A 25,477-nucleotide genomic window follows, 5' to 3' on the forward strand; every position below is an offset into this window, starting at 1 on the left:
AATCATATCTGATGGCAAAAGGTCTTTTGATAATCAAATCCTTCGACTTGTCTGAAGCCTCGTGCGCAGAGTCTTGCAATTGAACCGCAACGTCTCGCCATTCTCATCTCGGATAATTTTAAATTTCGAATCACTCGATCTTATGTCTGGATTTCTTTTCACGAATGTTTAGGTCTCATTTTCGCGATGTGACTCGATTTCTGTTTCGATTGCTTCTTTCCATCTGTCCGCATCTGGCCCATTAACTGCCTCGTTGAAAGTTGAGAACGTGTATTCGACAAGATTCGCTTGGTACCTTTCAGGTTGTCGGAGTGCCGCATGGTCTCGAAGTGTTCTTGGTGATATTCGTCTCATGTTTTCCGTCTGCTGTCCCGGCTCGCTTGCTACTTCGTCCTTCGCGTCCCTGGATTCCTCTTCCCGACTTTCGGGTGCTTCTTCCTCGCTGGGAAGTTTTGTGTCATCCGAAGGTTCTGACAGGATGAACTCGTCTAGTGATATCTCGTTCAGTATTCTGTCGTTCTCGTTCTCCTGCTTGTTGAAGATGACGTCTTTTGACACGGAGACTATCTTCAAAGTTGGATTGAAAAGTGATAATTTCCCAAATTTTCCTGATATCCCATAAGAATCACTCTTTTCAACTTCGCGTCTAAACTTCGACTTCCGTCGAATAGTTTTGGCACGTGCACGTATGCCGTGGAACCGAAGACTTTCAGGTGTTCGACATTGTGAATTTCTTGCTATGCCAAAACTTGTACGGTGTTTTCTCGTGATGTGATCTGGATACCACACGATTCTGCATGTTTACGGCCGTGATAACTACTTCCACCTACAAATACAGTAACAGGTTCTTCGCCTTAAGCATCGTTCTTGCTGATTCAATGATCTATTGTCTGCTCACTCGCATTTTCCGTTTTGTTCCAAGCAGAATAGAGCGGAATTCGAAAACTGAATCTTCTCTGAAAATGAGAAATTGTTTGACGTTCTTGTTTGAATATTCTCTTCCGGAACTTCTGTCTGAACGGAACGCTTTTATTGAACGTTCAAATTGATTTCGCACCAATTTTTCGAACTCTCTCAGTTTCTCGCAAACTTGAGATTTTTTATGCAAGAAATACACGGTTCGAAAATTCCGATGCCTCGTCGATGAAAGTCACAAAGTACCTCGCTTAACGATTCTGTCGAAATCGGCTCGCACACGTCGGAATGGATGAACACCCACCAGCCATTTTCTCTTTTCGATTGTCTTCTTGGAAGGAAGATAGGTTTTTCCAAGTTGGCACGCGTCACAGAAGAAATACCTACCTCCGATAAACTCGCGTCTTTGATTTGACCTTGTCTGATCATTTTCTTCAAGGCAACAGTGGTCAGAATCTCTTGTGTCATAGCCTTAAACTGTTCATTGAATTGATCGTCTCCGACGCGTTGCATACTTCTAATTTCGCGGGCATAGCATTCGAAAAACATCGTTTGATTGCTTGACGCCTTGAGCGATCATGACGCCTTGATGATCATGTTGTCCTTTGACACTGTCAGTTTGTCGCCCATAAAGCGAACTTCGTATTCTTTAGTAGTGCACACTCCGACCGAGAATAAATTCTTTCGAATTTTTGAAACGTCCTCGATTATTGATGTTGCCGTTAATGAACTTGTTGACTTTGACGCTTCCTCAAGCATCTATCAAGTTTCCTATCAAGCACATCACATGCGCATCACCAAGCACGACTTCCCCGTCCGTCGTGAAATTCGTGAACTAATCGCGATGAAAAGAGATATGTCGCGAAGCGCCACTGTCCGTGAGCCACACGTCGCCACTATTCATCTCGGAAATTTTCTCGCCAGGTGTCACGACAAAAGCGCAATCTTGCGATGACTCTTCCGACTTCTTTTTGCTGGGGCACTTTCACAATACGCGTATCCACCCCTTGTCCAAGGTACGGACAAGCGCAAGGCGCGCAAGGAGCGGGCCTAGCAGGTGCGCCGCGCCGTTTGAGCTTAAAGGTCCGCACTCGGGCCGTACCTTCGATAATAGTAAGTCGGATGGACGCGCGTATTCAACTATCTTTAAACGTTAATATATCATCAATTATTGCGAGCATTACAAAATAGTACAGGACTTTTCTACTCAGTTTAGTCCGCTCTACCTGCTCGGGATGAGTGAGGCCGTATATTCGTGCCACCCTGTATATATTTACTTCTGGATCACTTCAATTATTTATTCGGAGTTATTTATTCATATCGATCATACTGATTCTTACTTGAAATGCAGCTAGTTAGTTCTTGGTTTGGTCACTCTTTCCGGACCTGATGGCTCTGAGATCTTAAATTTACGGTCCTCTCTTTCTTATAGAAAAGATAGGAAAAATGAGGGAAAAGCATATATGTAATACTACTATATTGCTAACGCAGCCTCTTTTTGCCTCTTTTTGAGAGTAGGGGGTGTGCCAAGATAGTGAGATAGAAAATTGACTTCTCGCTTCCACAATTCGTGTACTTTGCGGAGAACGTATGCACGCAGACTTATGGTACATATTGTAGAGATTAAATATTATAAAGTATAATTAAAAGAAATACTAAGTCTAAAATATATTATAATTGTACTTTACTTTTTGTATAGTACTTTTATATAGGTCAAATAACAAACTCAACTTTACTATTGAACATATCGAACACAATAAACGTGATAAAATAGGTTAGGAACACGCGCATGCGCATTGCGAAAGTACATGAATTGTGGAAGTGTGAGAAGTGATGCACCGTGATGTTTTCGGTAGCTCTTAATTGCCGTTAGCAATATAGTAGTATTACATTGCAACCGCACTCACGAGCGTGGCGCAACTTCGTCGCGCATTCACAGCTGGGATTTCCTTATGCAAGCGGATGACGGGCGTCGTTACAAGACGCGGCAGGAATGGGTCTTCGCGCGATCGCCCTTAGGAGCTACACACAATCGCAAAACGATTGGGCGCCAGGCACGAGCGAGCGTGCCACTCTTTCTCAAAATTACATGATACTTTCTTCATGCAATATTCGGACGGGCTGTGAACGTCGACGGGCTTTCAACCGGTAGCTCAGCCTCGGAAATGGCAGAGGGGGTGATTCGTAGTCGAGGATAGTTTGGAGGAACGAATAGGGACGGTAATAAAACACACCAGAATTAACAATAACAAAGTTAACACGTATATTAAATAAGTCTTCGACTTGCGTTTACATCTGTCGACAATATTGCAGCGGTAAGCTCGGATTGAGCGCGATAACGGCTTCACGCGGGCCCCAGCTGCGCGCTAGACATTCACTTCGTTAGATTCCCGCGACACGAGCTCACGCCACCCAGGAATATTCTCGCGAATTATACGAACAAGACTTCGCCGCTTCGAAAATACTACGGAGTTCGGCAACGATTGTAGCGCGGGCACGGCGTGACCTCGTGCGCTCTCGCGGGACTTCGCGCCGCTCAGCTGATATTCAGGGAAAGATCGAATACATGCAAATTCGACACTACGCAGTCTCGATACGACAGAATACGCACAATTACCAATTGCTATTATACGTTATCGTTACTAACTATGACACAGAGGCCGACGCCCTAATAGATATGCAAATCTTACGCTACAGGCGTCCGAGACGACACGATACGCGACAATATTACGGTATGGAACTTCGACGCAACATGTGATCCGCGATAGAAATCTACAACGACTGACGAGGCTGTGGCCTTGGCGGACGCAACAAGATTATTCCGACGATAAGGGGCCGTTCCGGGAGGTGACACGCGTACTCGAATCCCGCGAAAATCTAATGCACGGCAATGCCACGTGCACTTACTATCATACGCTCGATAGAATTCCGATAAAACTACGCCTCTCGGACGCGGAAACCGGCGACTGTACAGTTGTGACGCTCGTGATTCCTCCGCAGGGCTCGTCCGGGTCGTCTTCGGAAGGCTCTCATCTCTTTTACGCCCTGCGTCCCCTCACGTGCTTTCGCCAAGCGGGCCACAGCACAGTGCCGGGCGCTAATCCTCCCAGGCGCACGCAGGGCTCGTTATCCCCGCGAGGGGCCTTATCGCGCCTGATTGGCGCGTGGCTCCGCGGCTCCGCTAATCGCGGGAAGCTTATCATGCCCGTGTCGCATGTCCTGGCAAATTCAAGAGGCCGCAGGATCCTTTTCGGGCCGCCTCGCGGCCTCGAGGTGCCTATTCGGAGCTCTCGCCACCCTTGGGGCGTAGACTGGCCACCCCCGTCATTCCAACTCCGCTTTGCGCCTGGAAGAGGATGCGATAGGAAAGGCCTTGCGACAAAAGGGCGTAATAATGAATGATATCACCTGCGTGCGACTCGGGGTCAGATGTCGTACGCCCCAGCGGGTCCGTCAGCAGCGATTGTCTCTCGACTCCCATTCCTGGTCGTTCTTCTTCTTCTCCTCTCCCGTGAGGTGGCGTCTGCCAAGATCGCGGGAGTCGCCAGCCCATGACCCTCGGTACGGGAATACACAGAAAAGGGAAAACGAAAACGGCGATGCGGAACGCGCAAGGTACGCAAACAACGTCGCGGAAAAGGCGCAGGTGCGTTCGCCCCCCAAAATGTGAGAGGATTCAGGACGCTAGACTGCACTGTTCGTGCGGCCCTTGTGACGGACGGAAAACGTCACGTCACAACATATATGGGGAAAAGTCAAAGATTGAATATAAGAACGGACTGTGAATACTGACCAATATCTCGCTGGGCAGAGCAACACTTATTTTTCTGTCAGATTTGTTTATTTCGTGCAAAAACGCGTCACTCTAATTTTATTAAAATCATTGAGTAGGTCTGTCTCCTACATAATTGCAAAAACAGTAACGAAAAGTAACGATTTTTTATCATTACTTTTAAGTAACGATAACGCATTACTTTTTAGAATCGGTAACGAGTTACTTTTTAGTGCAAATAACGATAACGGTAAGGCGTTACTTTTAAAAAATAACTTTTCCAATCCTAGTTTAAGAATGTATCTCGACGAAAAAAGAAATAGCGGAACGGAACAGTAATGGAAAAGAAATGGTGGGGGATTAACCAATCAGAGTAATTTCGTTTTAATTCCATTCCGATATATACACTTTATTTTCGCATATAATAATGCACCAGTGGCATTTTGACTAACTGGATCGTGTTTTTTTTCTTTTTAATTCTTGCAGCTAAATGCAGCCCACTTTTTTCGTGAGGTTAGCAGGATAAACGGTTTTTAAACGTTTCTTTTCCGTTCGTAGTAGATCCGTGCCATAAGGAATCTACCCGCTAAAAAGCGGAATTAAAACGGAATTACTCTGATTAATCCCCCACTATCCTTTCTGTTACTATTCTATTTCTTTCTCTGTCGGAATGCACTCTAATACCAACCTTGATTTTGATAGCTATCATAATCGCTTGTTACACGCATCCATAGATAGTGGATTATATTCTGAAAAATTTTGCGTATTTCGGAAGCCATCGAAAAAAAAGTAACAATCTTAGCATCCACTGTATATTAATACTTCTACTGCTTGCATTGACTTCGAACTTAGTGCAGTACAGTGAACTTGTGCATTGAGTTTTATTGCACTAGAAAAAACAACGTCACTGATTCCATTTTGGAAACAGAAAATGCTTAGTGTACACTTTTGAATTTATACGACAAAATACTATTAAAGACCTTCAACCCTGGGCAAATTTTCATCCTCACAAAACCGGACTCCATAAGCTCGGAGATAATTGAAAAACGCTAACATTATCGACAATTAATATAATTTGCAATTATGAACATAATTTATAAACTAATATATTATTAAATTAATGATTTTTTATTATATGAACGCTCTATAAATAAATATACATACTTGTGCTATGATATAAATCTTATATATAGTATCACAAAATTACAATATTTTTCTCTACAATTATTATTTCTATTGATAATCAAACCCGGACAAGATAACATTAAAATCACAATTTTAAATAAAAATCGAGTATTATTTAGTTTTACACATATATACATATTATATTTACGAAACTAATAAATCATAAAATTAATATTATGTTTTTCTTACCTTCAATCACATCAATTTTTAATTTTTGTGAACAGCTTTAACAGACGCGAACTCCCATAAGAATATCGGTCTTTAATATTAGGCCATTTAAAAAGTATCCGCGGTTTTTTGTCACTAAATGGGTTGACCATCAACATCATCTAGTGACAAAAAACCGCGGATACTTTTTAGATGACCCAATATATAATATGCCTGTATTCATAGACTTTGTACTTAAGGTTGTCCCTTAAATTTATCTTTAGATACTCAGTAGCCAATGAAATAATTCGTAAAATATCTAAGATAAATTTAAGGAAACCTTAAATATATTAGAGTCCGTGACTCAGTAATTACAGAGAGGGTTCCGCCCCCCCTTCTTCTTCCTTTTCCTCTCTGCCACTTTGTCCCTCGTGCGCCAGCGGTCTTTTTAATGTACGTTTTTTTTTAACGAGTATTTCATTGTATTTTAATTGCTTCAAAATGTTAAGTTCAAATTTCGTGCACTGTACTGTAGCGAGAAATATCAAAAACGCATGAGTGTATGGCATGAGTGTAGAATATGAAAATGTGACTGTAGTACATGCTTGCATTGCAGTATTTCGCAGTTGTGACAGATTTCTTAACCTCAATAATCGTCAACTTTTAACATTTAGGCGCTGTGCACAATGGAAGAAATACTAGGAATAGGAATAAATATTAAGGTTTCAACTTATCAGAAACCATATATTCCAATGTAACTAGTATCTGATAGGTTGAAATCTTAATATTTATTCTTGTTCCTAATATTTGTTCTGTTGTGTGAAGGTCCTTAATATCTCGATTCTCGGAGTAGAGCGACGTTTATTTCTGCTAGATTCTTTCATTTCATGCAAAAACGCATCGAAGCCTAATTTTACTGATTTTTTTTAGCTAAACTGTACAATTACGTAAAAATTATTATATTCTACATATAATGTATTATAATATGTAATGTATTAAGGGAATGCTGGAGTGATCAAATTGTCGATTAATTGCAGATTAAACATTGCAAATTAAACATTGCAGATTAATAAAAATCTCTGAATTTACTGAACGGAATAAAAAATCCTTTTACAGAATTAAAATAGATTAAAATAGATGCAAAATTGGGAGGTGCTACAGTGGACTTTATACTAAAATCGAAAAAAGTTGAAAACTTATTTATTTTTCTGAATACAACAGTTTTATAGCTTATATAGAAAAATAGTATATTCCTTACATCAATGAAAAATATTAAGTTTATGAAATCAGTGATCTGTTTTCTGTTACTGCATTAGATTGCACTAAAATTCTTTCTCGCTCTTGACAAATATCAAACAAATGTCTTTTTCACTTTCCAAAACTATATTAGTTTAGCCACAGAAAACAAATCTTAAGGTTAAGAACTTAAAAAAAATATTTATATTATGATCTGCAAATTACGTGTATACGTATGAAGACTCAAGGAATCTATTTACGATTATACATCGATATTATATGTTTTTTGTTTTTATTTGATAAAGTACTTCCTAAAGTACCTCCTGTTCCTGTTATTTCAATATGAGGTCTATATTAGAAATCATAGCGGTCGTAGAATCTTAAAAAATTGACTAATCATATTTAATTATTCTTCTCATATTGGACTGTGATTGGTTAATTTTCTATAACTTAAGAGTCTATGACCGCTACTTTTTTGGCCAATATTATATGCGTCTGTTTTTTGTCATATAACAAATTTTTCAAGCCTGTTGATTGACTATAGAACAAAGAGATCCAAGATTCTTTCTGTTTTGCAGTCAATTAATAAGCTTGAAAAATTCGTCGTACGACAAAAAATGGACGCATGTAATATTGGTCTACGGCTGCGTCGGATGCATCCGATGCTTTGGATTCATCATCTTGTCCTTGTTTAACATTAATGTATATAATATTTCGATATTAAAGGAACCCTAAAGATGATTAGTCATATTGTAATTACACATAGACGATTTATGATAGATGATATTGATCCCTACGTATTACTACATCAATATCTCATGTACTCATAAATTTTTGTATAACAATAAGATTTTAATTAGGAAATCGATTCTGTATCTTGAAACGAGATGAAAATTACAAAAGTGAGCAAATTTACTAAAATACTGATAATTTCATTGGTCAACACCTAGTAAATTTGCTCATTTTTGTAATTTTCACTTTGTTTGAAAATACAGAATCGACCTCTAAAGTCTAAGTCCAATTTTAAAACTCCACATTGTTTCTTTGTGCAAACTTCCAGTCTGTGGACTATTATTTTGGCAATACAGATTGCACAGCTTTTATATGAAGCAAATTTTGTCACGATTACTCTGGAGCACTATATACAATACTATAGACTAAGAAATAGTAAAAGTATTAATTTCGAAATTTTTAGTCGTTCTTGGCGTAGACTCCACCTCACAGATATACATATTAATGCGTATACTTTATTCCTGAAAAAGGATTTTCGAATCATTAAAAGAAGAAATCGTTATACAAAAATTATATGGCTTAGTAATACAGATGACTTTAGAATCCCCTTAAATCCCTGATTGTGTCCAGCAGTAGATATTTGATCTTGCAAGAGATGGCGTTGTAATATGTTAGATAAGGACAGATGTAGCGTTTGAGTGAGCCTGATATTTCATGTGTCGTACGACAGGCTTTTCAAGTCTTGTCGTACGACACATGAGCTGATAATGTAAGAAATGAATTAAAGATATGTCACTATTATCGACTTTTTTATTTGGAAAAAGTCTGTACTATTGACATCGATCAAGTTCGGCCGTCACTCCAGCATCGCCTTAAATATGTACTCGTAACAATCGAAAAGAGATGATTTTTTTTTTACATAAAAATAATTAAACATTATTGATAACACAGACCGACAAAATTTAGGGAGAGGGGACCTTGTACTTTGAACTTTGAAAGATGTTTCCATAGGATTTTGATGCGCTGAAAACGATTACATTGTCCGTTTTTTTTTCCGTTACTCTCCATTTTTTAAATAATCGCAAAAAGTTTTTTTCCAGCTAAACAAAAAATGATATCGAGATGTCATCTGTTTTGCGACATTTAATTTGGAAGTGTTCCAACAATACTAAAAATATTTTTTCGATGATTATAAAAATGTTTTATGCAAATCGCAAAAAAAAACTTTGAAAAAATCGTAAAAAATCGGAAAAAATTGACAAATTTTAAAATATAAAACCAAATAATTCGAATCATTAGACACTAGAGATAAAAGTTAACGTCATATATTTCTTGCTTCTTACGTCACGATTCAATATAGCTGACTATTCAGAAACTTCAATTATCAATAAGTTGAATATAATTTTTGCATAGCGATAGAATATTTTAGTATTCTGCTTGGTTTAATTCTCATGATATTATCTGTTTGCAGGAAAAATTTAATATTTTCAAAATTTTTGGAATGTTGAAACGGAAGAATAATAAAGTTATACTAATAGCTCATAAACTGATAAAAGTCCAAGACATACGTGGCAGTTTAAATACATTATCATTATTGTCTTCTGCAGTTCGCCCCATGCATTATCAGTAAGATTTTATATGAGAACCTATACTTCCTTCTTATTGAAAGTAATAAATTTCTTAGAGAGATTTCGTACTTTGACAGAAGCCAATCACTCGCGCTGATAGAAAAATAAAAAAGCAGAGTGTACTACTTACTACCAGCGTGAATTCCTATTGACTGCATTTAACAGAGAAAACCAATCAGTGATCTTAGTGATCCCATCATCTTAGTGATTCTTTAATATAATTGGTTCCTGCACTTAGATCCAACAAAGAACGAAAGGCAAGAACTAATCATAAGCGCTAACTGATTAGTTCTCTCTACTAAACGCAACCATTGGCTTCTATTTTTCTGTCAAGGTGTGAATTCTTCTTTAAGCTTTGTGTCCACGAAATCGGTCCGAGATCTCGGATGAAGAAAGAATTGACCTATCGTAATGGTCATGTGTTCAAATTGTTCAAATGTGATTTGTTAATTCTTTCTTTGAAATCGATCCGAAATCTTGTACCGATTTTTAGCATCGTGGACATCGGGCTTTAGAAGGAGCAAAATAATATAGTTTGTGAACAGAGATTTAGTGCTTGTGTGATACATACAGCTAGTGTGACCAGATCTAAACTAGGACATTCCTGATTGATTGAAAAGTAGTACAAAAATAAATAACTGAAAATAAGACAAAAAAGACATTTTAGTTTAAATTGTATTAGGTGTTGGAATTAATTCGTAGCGTTTTTAATGAAAGAATGTTATTTATTTCACATGAGCATTAAAAAATACATTAATGAAAGTACTTCCCATCACTTGTAAAACGCTACGAATTAATTCCAACACCTAATAATATAAAATAAGTTGTATATTTAAATTCAAAAGTAAATGAAAAAGAGTGCATTTAAAAATCCTAAGACCATAAAAATATGTATTAGTATTAGCAAAAAAAAACCGACTATAATATAATAATACATAGTATTTTTCAAATTTTTTTATCATGAATACATAGTAATGATTTGGTGATTAGTTTACTATGTATACATCTATGTTAAATGATTTGACATAATGTATATTTCAAAACTGAGTGATAATAAATTTACCTCATAATTTTATATACAATATTAATGCGACGTTTAAAAATTTTAATTTCTAATTTTTTTTTTGACTCACCAATTCATTTATTAATTTATATTTGTAACTATTCTATCGTTAATCAATTCTTGTATTTGATTATATTTGCAACTTTTACAATGAGTGATTATAAATTACTACATAATTTTAAGCATAATGTTAATGCGACGCGTTTAAATTTTGACTATGTATTCTAGATCTTCATTTTGATGTTTCAACTCTTGCATTAAATTATGTTTTAAACTATTACAATAATTTTCTGTTATTATATCTATTATTTGTATACATTAAATATGTTACATACATCATATAAAAATCAACAACTTAATTCGAATGTACTGTCTTTATATTTCATATTTATTATGACTTATTGTTTTCCGTCGATCCGACCTTTGTCAATTTTAACGTCTCGTTAGACATATTCGTCACTCCAGATGGATTGGACGGAATCAAACAAATTTACATTAAATGTATTATAAAATGTATTTAGTTGAGAATATTAATATATTATCCAAAGTTTCATGATGAGATTTGGCGATCGTGTGAATGAGTTACTCGTTACTTTATTGGTTGAATTTTAATATTTATGTATATGAATTTAAACAGATAACACTACAGTTTTGATAACCTATGAATGATTTTATATCGAACGTTCGCGAAATCTATATAGTATAGTTTAAGAAGATTGCTGATAAAGATTCCAAACAGAATCGATACGTTCAAATTTTCAAGATTTTAAATAAAGATGATATTAGATTTTAAATAAAGAAGATATCAACACATCGTTTGGATTAATAAAATTATTTGTAAAAGATTTATTGCGCACTTCGCGCTGACTCTCATTAGCCCAGATTTAGGTTATTTTTGTTATTTTACTATGTATTTTATGGGCCATGGACTTAATGATTTCCAGTCCTCTCCCTCTCTCCCCCCTCCCCCTCTCTCTCTTGACCTTGCCAAATCTAAATCTTCCGCTACTCCCTCAATATCTCTCTTGATCATCTTCTTTACCTCTGTTCCTCCTTTACTAATACAATTTTTTACATTTCCACCGATCACACCATTCATTTTGCCCCTCCTAATTCTCCTACTTTCACACCTTCCAATCTCTCTATCTCATCTTCAATTGCCACTATAATGCCCGCCTTCTTTTCCTCTCTCTGCTCTCCTCTGATTTCTCCTCCAATTCGTTCTATTTTTTTTTTCATGTAACACCAGAAACTTTGGACAAAGCTCTCTCCAAATCCACTGGATCTGACAGTATCAACTGTCTAATTACGCTTAATTTGTCCATTATCTTTCCCATTATCCTTGATTTATTTAATCTTTCCTTGTATTCTTCCACTTTCCCATCCATCTGGAAGCTTTTTAATGTAACTCCATTCCTTAATTTAAAAAATCCTCAATCTCCGTCTGATTTTCAACCCTCTCCATTTTCTGTTTTCTCTCCAAAGTCCTTGAGCGTGTATGACCAATTCTCTTTCCTTGATAACTTATCAATTCATCAATCCATTTTAAACTGGCTTTCGGAGGGGCCATAGTACGCAGTCTGTGTTAGTTAAGTTGGCCAACGACAAAAGAATGGTCACCCTGCTCGTTCTTTTTGACTTCTCCAAGGCCTTTGACAGGCTGTCTCCCATGAGCTGTTTTTTCGTAAAATGTCATCCAATCTCTCAATTTACTCTAGCCTGATTCTCTATGTTTGAGTCCTACTTATCTGGGAGATTTCAGCGAGGTACGTTCTCGTCATGGGCGCCCATTTAAGCAGGTGTCCCTCAAGATTCTGTTCTCGGGCCTCTGTTTCTCGGTTCTCTCTCTTCATCTATGACTTACAGCTCTCTATCAAATGCAAGCATATTCTTTACGCTGATGATCTTCAGATCTATATCCACTGTTAGCCTCAGGAGCAGCTTGAATAGGCGGTAAGTAAGGTCAGGGAGGACATTGCTGTTATCGAACTTTGGGCTGATGATAACTCTCTAAGGTTTAATCCGCACAAAATAAAAGTTATGCTCATAGGCACTGCCAGGCACTCAATAACATTGACACTTCTCATGAAATAGAACTTAAGATAGATGGCTTACCTATTGAATTCACCAATCAAGTTACCAACCTGGATGTTCACTTCACGAACATTCTGCTCTGAGCAGGTCAAAACCATCTCCAATCGTGTTAATAAGATCTTATAGCAGCTCAAATATTATAAGAGTAGCTTAATCAGTAGCTCCTCTGTGTACAGCTAATCACCTTCCTAATATCTCCATTTTTTTATTATTGCTGTGCACTGTGATTACTGTTTTCACTGATCTAACTAGTCAGTAGAGACTCAAACTCAAGCGACTCATGAACGTTTGCGTTTTATTTACAATTTGCGTATTTACGATCACTCTAATTATTACAGCATGCTTGGATGACTCTCCGCAGATGCCAGAAGAACTTATCTCATTTGCTGTTTCTGTTTTCTATCATCCGCTCTCTCCTATATTGCTTCTAACTTCCGTCCTTACATAAGTCCTCGTGATCACACCCGCGCTTCTCCTTTTAACCTTGTCATTCTCTCCTGTAGAACAACTACATACAACTCTTTTCGAGGCTACAATGTGGAATTCACTTTCGAGCTCAATTAGAGAATCTGATTCCTCATATATATTTAAACTCTTTCGTGAACTCTTTCGGCATCTGTGGCTGCAGCAGACGAATGGCCTCGTAATTTTCTTATTTTCTCGTAAGTTCTTATTACTTTGTTACATTAGTTTTTCTTTTTTTCTTTATTAGTTAATAACATAATATTTTAAAGTTATAATCTTTGTACCTAGTATACTCACTTTTTTATGATCTCATGTAATATAATCTTATCATTATCTGCATTGCTTTAACTCTCATGCATAATAAGTTTTATTATTATTATATATTAGGTGTTGGAATTAATTCGTAGCGTTTTACAAGTGATGGGAAGTACTTTCATTAATGTATTTTTTAATGCTCATGTGAAATAAATAACATTCTTTCATTTAAAAACGCTACGAATTAATTCCAACACCTAATAATATCTGCTCTTGTAAAATCTTTTCCTCTTTTCTTAGAAAGCTCGCCCTAGAATATCAAAACGCCTCTCTCCCTCACTCCCCTCTCCATCTCCATCCCTCCCTTCCATCTTCCTTCTCCCGCCTTCTCCCTTCTTCCTCTCTTACATGTCGCGTGTACACACACACACACACACACACACACACACACACACACACACACACACACACAAAATGAATAACAAAAGGAGTCCATCCCGGACACATTAACAACCTGATCGGACATGGCTGGACGCTTTTAAAAAAAGTATTCGGGAAAAACTAGACTGATCTGGTCACTCTATATAAAACACTTTGGAATCTACAATACATAGAAATTATGACTTCTTACAGGTATAAGGAATTGAAATAAAGCAAAGACAGAATATTTAAATAAATCTTCCATTTTTCTGCACATACATTTCAACGTTGGATGTTAAAAGCTAGTGTTATCACTGCAATAAGAACATTATTTAATCGAAATATGAGTATATTTACGCAATGTTTGAATCCTCTCACTGGTGTTGCTTCGTGGGAAGAGAAAGATCAATATTATGATTATCATCAAGAAGTAGCTAGATCTGCTTTTGCAGATATGCTACATGACCATGAACGAGTTAGTATCTTTTTATATTATTATTTTATATTTTTACTCATTGATAACACTGATTTACAACGTTTTTGTTTCTCAACTGCTGAGTGGTGAATCGTATTTTTAGTTGCTCAAAAAGAATGTATAAGATTGAAGAAGATCCATTACCTACAGATTTTGAAAAATTAATTATGTTTTTTTGAAAAATTTCCACAAATTTAAACAATTTTTGTATTACTTTACGAAGTAAAATGCATAAAAATCACAATTTAGATAACAAGAAATAGTAATATTGTAAATCAGTGTCATAATTAAGAAATCATAATTTTTTTACTTTAAGCATTACCAATAAAAAATAAAATCAAAGAAGTTTTTTATTTAACACTATCATATATTTCATATATATTGTAAAAAATATGTAAGTTTTTGTAGCTTACATACATTACGAATTTGACATAGATAACAAAATGTTTCTTGTCATAAGAAAAGAAATAGGTACTTAGCACAAGTTTCTCTTCAATTGTTATTATGTTGCTGTCATCAGGGCAATAATAATTTCGTTTAGGGCATTAGTTTGTCTAGGCAATATCCAGATAACCAAGTGTGATTAATCATATTGAACAAACTAATACACTGCATGAATGTTGAATAGTTGTTTGTTTGCCGTCATCATATCAAGTATCTTATCATATTGAACAGCACGAATGATTATGCAAATATTTAATTAATGGAATTTTGAAAGCAAGCAGTCAGAAATATTAGTATGTTACAGTATGTTACCCAGCAATGTGGTGACGGCAACATGTCGACAACTGATGATTTGTCAGTGCATCATAGTATTTTTATGACACTGTGACAGCAGTAACAGTGATAATGTTTTCCTTCGTATGTTGCATTTGTCTTCATTGAAAATGTACAGTATAGTTTATATTAGTAAGTAATATGCATACATAATATTGTTTTTTTTTATTTATGCAAACAGGATAGCAATTGTTGTGAATTTTTTAAATAAATGTTTCATTTTTGTACAGTAACACACACACACACACACAGCACGCACGCATGCACGCACGCACTCACATTTACACGCACGCACTTGCGCACACACATTCACGCACTCGCGCGCGCACACACACTGTCTCCCAATTAGGTAAATTTAGTGAGAATATTATATTTATTATTTCATGGATTCTATATTTACTATCATTTTATATATATATTATACTAAATGATTGATATACTTTATATATATATATATATATATTAGGTGTTGGAATTAATTCGTAGCGTTTTACAAGTGATGGGAAGTACTTTCATTAATGTATTTTTTAATGCTCATGTGAAATAAATAACATTCTTTCATTAAAAACGCTACGAATTAATTCCAACACCTAATATATACGAGGTGTGGCTATTAAATAACGAGACTGACGCTGTAAAACATTTTATTTTGATTTCATACATATTTACTTATTATCACCTTCAATATACACCCCTCCTCTATCCCTACAACGCTCCATGCGAATCTTCCATTGTTTGAAACAGTGCTGAAAGTCTTCTTCTGTCAACTCCTTCAGGACGCGTGCCGCTTTCTCTTTCACAGCTTCAACGGACTCAAATCTTGTTCCTTTTAATTTTATATTATTTTAATTTAATGTTATTATCCTTTCCAATAAGTTTGGGTCATTTTCAATGACATTCAAAGTGTCAGTACAAAGATTTTTGCGAGCTTCTTGTTGTTCAAACGTGAGAATTTTAGGTACCATTTTGGCACACACTTTTTATGTTAAAATTGTTATGTAAAATTTGCGGTACACATTCTTTGTCAATTCCTACAGTTTCACCAATCGCACGAATACTTAACCGACGGTCGGATCGAACCAGATTACCAATTGTTTCGATATTGTCATCTGTTTTTGACATGGAAGGGCGACCCGGGCGTGAATCATCTCCAACGTCTTCTCGGCCGTCTTGGAAACGCTTAAACCACTCAAAAACACGTGCACGCGATAAACATTCATGGCCATACACTTCTTTCAATAAATTATAAGTTTCAGTAGCGGTTTTTCCAAGTTTTACGTGAAATTTCACAATTCGTTGCTCTATTGTTACACTTATCATCTTTCCGGCGAAACAAAAAAACAACTCTAATGCGAAAGAAGGCTACGGCTATACGAATTTGTTTACAAAAGCGAGAAGTACTGCATTCGAAAGAGAAGGCTTCACGCTAAACAGCTGTCGGTCGCTGGCGTTTGGCGCATGCGTACTTCTTCTGTAACAGCGTCAGTCTCGTTATTTAATAGTCACACCTCGTATATAGAAAGATATCTTTTTATTTAATTATAAAGAATTAATCAATTTTTTATATATCAAATTTTTATCTTTTATATATCCATATATATTAGGTGTTGGAATTAATTCGTAGCGTTTTACAAGTGATGGGAAGTACTTTCATTAATGTATTTTTTAATGCTCATGTGAAATAAATAATATTCTTTCATTAAAAAACGCTACGAATTAATTCCAACACCTAATATATATATATATATATATATATATATATATATATATATATATGTACATACATATACATGGTGCATTATAAAAGTAATGCATGATTTTATTGTGACGCGAATATCCATCGCAGCGGGGTAAAATGGGTCGGGAAATGTGGTAGGGGGTCTGCCCTTCCAAGGCAGCCGGTCGCCAGTTTGCTCCAAGCAGTCTGAGTGGAAAGACGTGCCTCCGCGTGAAGTGTGTTTTTCGACTTTGTAACACGGCGCGATGGAGCGTTCGCTTGAACAGCGATACGCCATCAAGTTTTGCGTGCGACTTGGAAAAAATGCAACCGAAACATTCCAGATGCTTCAAGAGGCCTTCAAGAACGACTGCATTTCAAGGTCACAGTCCGGGAGGTGGCACAAGGCGTTCAGCAAGTCTCGCATCAAAACGATGCTCATTGTCTTTTTTGACGTCCGAGGAATCGTCCATTTTGAATTTGTACTGCAGGGAGAAACTGTCAACTCAGCCTTCTACCTGGAGGTGCTCAAGAGATTGAAACGCCGGGTCGCGCGCGTGAGGGCTGACATCAAAGACGCGATCAAGCTCCACCATGACAATGTCCCCAGCCACACGGCCTTCATTGCCGTTGCCAACTACCTAGCCCGGGGCAACATCCCGGTGGTCCCCCAGCCCCCTTACAGTCCCGACTTGGCTCCGTGCGACTTTTTTTTGTTTCCCCGTCTGAAGAGAGAGCTGAAAGGAAAGCATTGGGAGTCCGTGGAAAACAAAAGCATGTTACAACGTTCCTAAGAGACATTTTCGTCGAGGAATTTCAGCGTGCCTTCCAGGCGTGGCAGACACGTCTCCGCAAGTGTATTGATTCAGGGGGAGAGTATTTTGAAGAATTTTGAGCATTTGTACCGCTACGATCAATAAATCTATTTTTCCCAGAAAATGCGCATTACTTTTAGAATGCACCATGTATACATATATATATATATATATTGGGTCATTTAAAAAGGATCCGCGGTTTTTTGTTCAATTTTTGAATGAAATTTTTCTTTATTGAAAATCAATTTTAATCAAGTATATATTGGCCATTATTATCTATAACCTTTTGCTATTTTTTGAGTAATTTCATAATTCCATCCGTGTAGAACTTCTGTGCTTTATCGGCGAAAAACTTTTTCAAGTGATTTTCAGCAGCTCTTTTGTCGGCCAATGTTTTTCCATCAAGAGAGTTCTGCAGAGATCGAAACAAATGGTAGTCAGACGGTGCAAGGTCCGGGGTATACGGTGGATGCATCAAAACTTCCCAACTAAGCTCTCTCAATTTTTGGCGCGTCATCAAAGATGTGTGTGGTCTGGCGTTGTTATGATGGAAGACAACACTTTTTCTGTTAATCAATTCTGGTCGTTTTTCCTTAATCGCTTCCTGTAATCTATCCAGTTGTGAACAGTAGAACTCTGAATTAATCGTTAGGCCATGTGGTAACACCTCATGATGGACGATTCCCTTCCAATCCCACCATACACATAGCATCACCTTATTTGCTGTCAATCCAGGCTTTGAAGTCGTTTGTGGTAGTTCGCCGCGCTTATTCCATGATCTTTTACAAATGATATTCTTGTATTTCACCCATTTTTCATCGCCCGTGATGATTTGCTTCAGAAATGGATCGATTTCGTTGCGTTTTAGTAGTGTTTCGCTGATGGAAATTCGATCAATCAAATTTCTTTGCGTTAACTCATGTGGCACCCAAACATCGAGTTTCTTTGCGTAGCCAACCTTTTTCAAATGATTCCAAACTGTCACATGGTTGATTCTTAGTGCATTGGCTATCTCCTGACAGCTCACATGCCGGTCTTGCTCGACCAGTTGCAAAATTTCATCGACTTTTTTAGTGACTGGCCGACCAGAGCGAGGTCGATCTTTGACATCAAAATTTCCAGAACGAAATCGAACAAACCACTTCTGCGTCCTGCGTTCACTTACAGCATCCGCGCCGTAAACTTCACAAATTTTTCTGGATGTTTGTGCTGCGTTTTTGCCTTTTTTATAGTAAAAAAGCATCACATAGCGTATTTCTTCAGAAATTTCATTCATTTTCAAACCAATATAACTTTTGACACGATTGATGAATCATCAAACTTTGTTTACAAAAAATGTAACCTAAAATGTCATCTTTCAGGCGCGTTCATTTGACACAATCGGATTAGTGTTGCCCGATATATGACCATCTAGTGACAAAAAACCGCGGATACTTTTTAAATGACCCAATACACACACGCGCACGCACGCACACACACACACACACACACACATACACACACACACACACACACACTCAGTGTCTCTTAAGATGGGTCGGGGCCACATTGGGGGAGCGGAGAATGGATCAAAGGGAACAAAATATTCTTATATCATTTTGAGATACTCGCTGTAGTTTTCGAATTAGAAAAGAAAATATCTAAGCCAAGTTGTCCAGACATGCATGCGGTTATAACTCAGCGTATTAAGTTATTACTTCATAGGTCTTAGATTCGAATCCCGTCGATGCTACATATACGTTTTTAAAAATATGTATATGCTTATAAATGTATGACGTATTTCAAGCATGATGAATATATGATGTAAATATAAGAATAAAAAATACTTTACTTTTTATTTCTTATATTTACATCAAATTTGGATTTAAATAGATATAGAAATCGATAGAAATTCAATTTTCGATAAATTCTTATACATTCATGATTCTTAATTGCGAAAAAAAACTATAAGAAACTATATGAAATGATAATGCGATAATGATAGCATTTCAATATAAAATATTCATCATACGGCATTTTGTGAAAACACGAAGCAAAATCCATATTCAAAACGATAAAGATAAAATAGTTTTCTTACTTTTTCTATTAGACTTTTTAATATATAGGATCTGTATATAAGAAACGGTAAAGATCTTATCGAAAGATTCCTACAACATTTATATATATATACACATGTACACATACTGAGATACATATACATATACATTTTCTATCGTATATACACGATTCACATTAGTGAATATGAAATCCAGATTCAATATTCAAGTCGATAAGATTTTTTCCCAAATTTTTTATCAAATTTTTTACCAGTGAAAAAATAAGTGCAAATTTCTCTTTAATTGCTATCATGTTGCTGCAGGGCAATAATAATTTTGTTTAGAGCAATTATGCGGACAATGGTTGTTTGCGCAAACGAGCGAAAGCATTGTAGCAAACTTATTGCCATAAATATTGCTACAATCTGTTGGAATCATTTTCGTAAAATATTTAGTCCACATTTCCGTTAATTGAATGGAATTGGAGCATCGTCGAGCAGTGCGTTGAATCAGAGGGATGCATCGAGTTAAATTTCTCGATTTTAATAAAACGATATAATAGAATAAAAGACACAGTCATTAACAGATTTTTCAGCTGTGTTCTAATGAAATAATTTTTTTAGCTAGCTCTAAAGTTTTAACATGAAAGCATAATACTTTTTTTGAAATGTTTATCGAGTAAATGAAATCTTCTGATACTTTAAAATGTTATCACGCTTGTTACGCTTACCTAAGATTTCGTTCACATTCGGAGAACTTGACAACGCTCGTTCAGCTAATGTCACTAGATTACTAGTAATATGGGAGTAAGATTTTAGGCGATTTTAAACTGTTTCTATCATGTTGCTGTGATTTCTAACAACTTATTATACGGTTTATAAGAGGGCAACTGTTGTCATCAAGTTGCTCATAAGAGTTAGTAGCAATAAAAGTTGGCAATCTAATAGGCAAATCGGAAGTTGCTTTCTTAAATATTGAAGGCAACTTAAGCAACTTCAAATAAATTGACAACCTACAGGCAACTTGTTATCTGGGGAGTTATAGTATAAAAAATTTAAATTGAACTTTCTATAAATGAAAGATGATAAAGCCCGATCTACATAAGACGCAGAACACGAGTCGCAAGCTTGTTACGTCACCCAATCTCAAAGCATTACTTTTCAAATTGACGCATTAGATTGGCTGATGCAACAAGCTTGCGACTTGAGTTCTGCGTCTTAAGCTCTGTCTAGATAAGTCGCAGCACGCAAACCATATTCACATTCGTGATAATCAGAAGTGTCAATGGTACTAATAACAGCTTCTGATTGGGTGTCGCGAATGTGAATGCAAATGCGTTTTTCGTATTGTGACTTATCTAGAGAGGGGATTTAAGGGTAGAATCCCATGAGGCGTATTTGTCGCGTATCGCGTAATCAATTAGAAATCAGTAAAATGTAAAACCAGAATAACGCTTCTGATCGGGTGACACCCAATTGAACACGTCAATTAGATGCTGCGATCAATTCGACACTGATCAACTGGGCACTAATTGGGACTAATTGGGACTAATTGGACACCTTGACAGAGGGGGGGGGGGGAGTGCAGGGTAAAAATCGCTTCGCGTAGGAAGTCGAAACCCATGTGCAGCAATACAATTATAGAAACCATGCGCCCCTTATGCAGGGTCTACAAAAGAAGTCGTAGTGTCTTAAATCGTAGAAAATTAATCAATCACAGTCTAATATGAGAAGAAAAATCGACTATGATTGATCATTTTCTACGACTTAAGACCCTACGATCGCTACAATTTCTATTATAGAAGCATGTCCCCCGCATTAGTAGGGGGACATGGGTGTCCAAATGATCGAAATCCAGATGATTAGTGTCCAATCGATTAGTGTCCACTCGATTGGTGTCCAATCGATAGGTGTCGAATCGATCGATATCCAATTGAGCATGTCTTCTAATTGAGCGGTGTCCAATCGATCGATATTCAATTGATCAATATCGAATTGATCGGTGTCCAGTTAAACGTGTCCAATTGGGATCCTCCTTTTTGATCCACTGGTTTCGCATTTTATTGATTTCTGATTGGATATACGGTTACGCGATAAATATACCTCACGGGACCTCTTATAATTCTGATATAGCGATGTGCGACACGATATGCGACATCTAACGATACGCGATATTTAATCAATGTGTAGCTCTTCTGGAAAAGCAGTATGTTGATTGAATATCTCGTGTCGCATGTCGCAAATCGCGTTACCGGAGCCATTATGTGTCTACAATGCACGGAGTAAGAAGTGAGAATATAATGCGTTGAAAAGAACAATTTCGCTTGTAAGGGACTGTCCGAATTTGATACATAGGGTCTTCGAAGGAACGTAAGTTGCTTGATTGTTAATGATCATGCGGCGGTTTAAGCATTATATGTCCAGAATTTTAGCAGGAGAGCGAATTTTCCTTGATGCATTCAATAGATAATGATTGATCAAGTCCCTTGATTATGCCTGTTTTGAGCACGCGGAAGGATGGTATAAATACCTTGAGATTATGCTTTTCCAAAGCGGGGTTAGCGACCATACGCTTCCACCGTCTTAATTTCAACAAGCGTCTTGCTGCTGCCTAATCTTTTGATGTGAATGATATCATTGCTCACTATTTCTGGTACAATGCGCGACAAGACAAAAATGAAGTGTCGAGTTCCTATCCGAGATAAACATATACCGCGAAGGGTGCCGAATTGTTCTTAGTGTAAAAATACGTGGCCTTGCGCGGTGCGCCTGTAACTTGTGACGCGCTGGCGCCTTCCGGCTCACTACTGACCTCGTTGGATTGAGAAACAATTCCCGCTAAAGGATGCGATTCTACCAACTTAATCTTACTTTTGTGTTTGAAGCGTCTGTCGTCTTTAGGCTTCGCTTCCTAGACACCTGAGTGAAGTCCTGATCGGCTTCCATGGGCTGTGAACCATCGCAGCCGTTGGTTCATGTTGCCTGTCATGACTTCTGCAAGCTTGCCTCGAGCAAGCTAGCCAGCGTGTTAATGTTACGAATATCCAGACTCGTTTCCTAGGATGTCGATGCGCTGTTCACTTGAGGAGAAGAAATTGAGAACGAAATAGGAGACTGAAGCCCTTCTTCTCGCGATCCGATCGGACTCGCCCCTCCCCCTCGTCCCGGACATAATTCGCTAAGTTACGCTAATAAGCTACCTGACGCGGTTCGCGCGCAGAAACAGTCTATCATGAGCCAGCAATAACTTCAGCACACGAATTTCCCTCGCGATATACTTATAAAGGCGAATGGTGACTACCGAACTGTGCGCTCTACTGGTGGTTTGTTTTTTTGCGATTTAGTATTGTGAATACTCTGAGAATTCATGAGGAATTGCAAGTACATGCGCGATCGATAGGTTATAAATGTGACCAGATACGAAGCATCTCAAATGTGTATCGGACGTGTTTCGTCTCGGTTTGGCGATTGCATCATCCTTAATTTTTGTTAGCTGCTGAGCTTTTTTGTGTTTGTGTCCTTTTTTGGACTTGTTACCTACATTTTAGAACTAGTTTATGGCCGAGTATCGTGGCCGGGCTAACTGCAAGAACCAATAACATGGTTTATGCAGATGGAGCATGCAACGTGAACAAATTTTGAGATTTAGGCCCAACTCACGGTTAGGTTACCGAGGTTCAACTTATTCATTATTTCTTTCCAATTCTAAAATTGGAAGAGATGAGAAATAAGTTGAACTTGAGTTGTAAAACTGATCCTTACTGGATATTTTATAACCCTTGTGACTGTAGTCTCGACTGACGACACAACTTCGTCGCTTTTCTGTGATCGCAATTTGACAGCCAATGATTTTATTCTGATACCTTAAGTTGGTAGCTACTCACTGAATTATCGCGAATTATTTCTTGACTTAAGTTGGGCGCTAAGCACGAGTGAGCGTGCCGCTTTTTGTTGCTCCTCTAAATCTCGACTAATTATACTCAATATTTCTTTAATGTGACGGACGACAACCGACTGTTCAACCCCGCATGGACAGCAGGGATGGGTTATTCAGAGCGGGAGTGAATCGGAAGAGAACAAATAGGAACTACTTCCTTTTAATAATAAGAAAATGACAAACGTATATTTAATATTGGTAAGGGAAACGATTATAAGTGTCTACTCAAGTATGCAATTTATCATAGTGACAATAATTTGTCTCGACGCGAATATGAGCTCGTTATAACCGGAAGCTATCGAGTTACAAAATAATGAACGTGAACAGGTAATTGTCGCGAGAGTTATTCCAAATTCATCAGTCGATCAAAGTTTATAGCAACAATCGCGGCTTTCCGCCAGACGTCGTACAATGATTTTCTCTACTCTACACGAAATGCGACTCAAACGGCGGCGTACAATGTGATGGCGAGTTAACATACAATCACATTAACAAGACGCGATGACTTCGCTGTGACGAGAGGGCGGCAAGCTTTACGCGAACTGAATACAATAATTTATGACAATCTATGTGATTTAAGCGAACGGCAAGCGACAGCTAAAAGATTAATTACTCGTGGTAGTTCTCTGTACGGGCCTCAGCCTTTCGGCTCGAATTGGTGCCTTTTGGCACGTGCTATTCGTTCAAGATCACGGGAATCGGCGGCTTTACAGAATTTCTACGCTTATCTCATCGGCGATTCCTCTTTCTCGTTCCGATACCTTCTTTCTGTTCCTTCTATCTCCGTTCGGCTTATTTTAATAATTCGTAGCTCTTAACTCGCTCAATGGATCCTGCGTCTTCTCACAATCTGCCCATGGCTCGTGCCAACGCAAGTGATTTCGGCAGGCCCAGGGGGATGCACAGGCCGCGCTGCTTTTCGGGAGACCTTTCGGCCTGATTGGCGAATCGCGTGGGCCCGTGGCAGCGACGTAACTTTCCGCGACTTGGCGCGGAATCCGAATTTCGCCTGGATAGTCTTTTCGGAATTCTTCTCTTGTCTCGCACGGAGCTCTTCCTACTTTAGGCAGTTCCTTTGGTTCGCTTGAGTCCGCCGTGATCTTCTCGACGGACGTCCTAGCTGGTTGTTCTTTTGAGAAGCTATCTCATCCTGACGTTTTTGTAGCCTAAAAGAACAAATAATAGGTGCAGGCAACAAGTTAAAAAGAGTGATATGACTTACACGCCCTCCCCTCCCATTGGGGAGTAGTCTGGAATCTCCTCGATAACGGTTCTCTTCTGCGGTTCTCTTCCCTGCTAACAACTGGGTGAGACAGCTTCGATACAATCAACGCACACAGCTACCAATCTTGGCAACGATTCTCGCAGAAAAATAATGCAAAAAAATATACAGAAGAAAAAATAAATAAAAATAAATTTAAGGTGGCGCATGAACGGTAGCGCCTGCACGCTTGTTGCCCGTTCTCACGAGCCGGGAGGACCCAGGATCCATTCGGCTAATCCGCGACATGGATTAGTAATAGTATCGGACAAAAAACGTCATGTCACATCTTATATATCTATTCTAAACACTTCTTTTTGAATTCATAAGATGTTGATATAGAGGGAACATTATATGAATACTTTAAGAAGTTTTCAGAAATTCAAAACATGATGCATGAAACTTCTTAGAGTATTCTTATTGTGTTCTTGTATAAATTCCTAAAGAATTACAATTTCAGAAAAGGAGAAACTTAAAGAATATTTTACGAATTCACTGTACTATCTGGAATTCTTATAGGATATGAACATTTTCTTTTTACGAGAAGC

General features: G+C 37.6%; 1 protein-coding gene and 1 long non-coding RNA gene across 6 annotated transcripts in view; one reads left to right on the forward strand and one right to left on the reverse strand.

Moving 5' to 3' along the window:
- Window positions 1-25,477, forward strand: part of Art7 (arginine methyltransferase 7) — an 80,367-nt gene that overhangs the window by 24,901 nt on the left and 29,989 nt on the right. For 3 of the 5 annotated variants that reach the window (XM_087411456.1, XM_011053239.2, XM_087411457.1), the window contains exons 2-3: window positions 9,459-9,613; window positions 14,126-14,387. In XM_087411456.1, the coding sequence (XP_087267582.1) occupies window positions 14,205-14,387 (183 nt within the window). In that variant the 5' untranslated portion in view covers window positions 9,459-9,613; window positions 14,126-14,204. The remainder of the gene's footprint in view (window positions 1-9,458; window positions 9,614-14,125; window positions 14,388-25,477) is intronic. The other 2 variants (XM_087411459.1, XM_087411458.1) reach the window with 2 other exon arrangements.
- On the reverse strand, window positions 3,660-9,452 carry LOC147908018 (uncharacterized). The gene is made up of 2 exons (XR_015546749.1): window positions 6,062-9,452; window positions 3,660-5,576 (listed from the first exon to the last, which is right to left on the reverse strand). It is a non-coding gene; the product is annotated as an uncharacterized LOC147908018 (long non-coding RNA).

The sequence above is a fragment of the Acromyrmex echinatior genome, chromosome 11, assembly GCF_024713525.1.
Source record: "Acromyrmex echinatior isolate Ae372 chromosome 11, ASM2471352v2, whole genome shotgun sequence".
In the NCBI taxonomy this organism is placed as follows: domain Eukaryota; kingdom Metazoa; phylum Arthropoda; class Insecta; order Hymenoptera; family Formicidae; genus Acromyrmex; species Acromyrmex echinatior.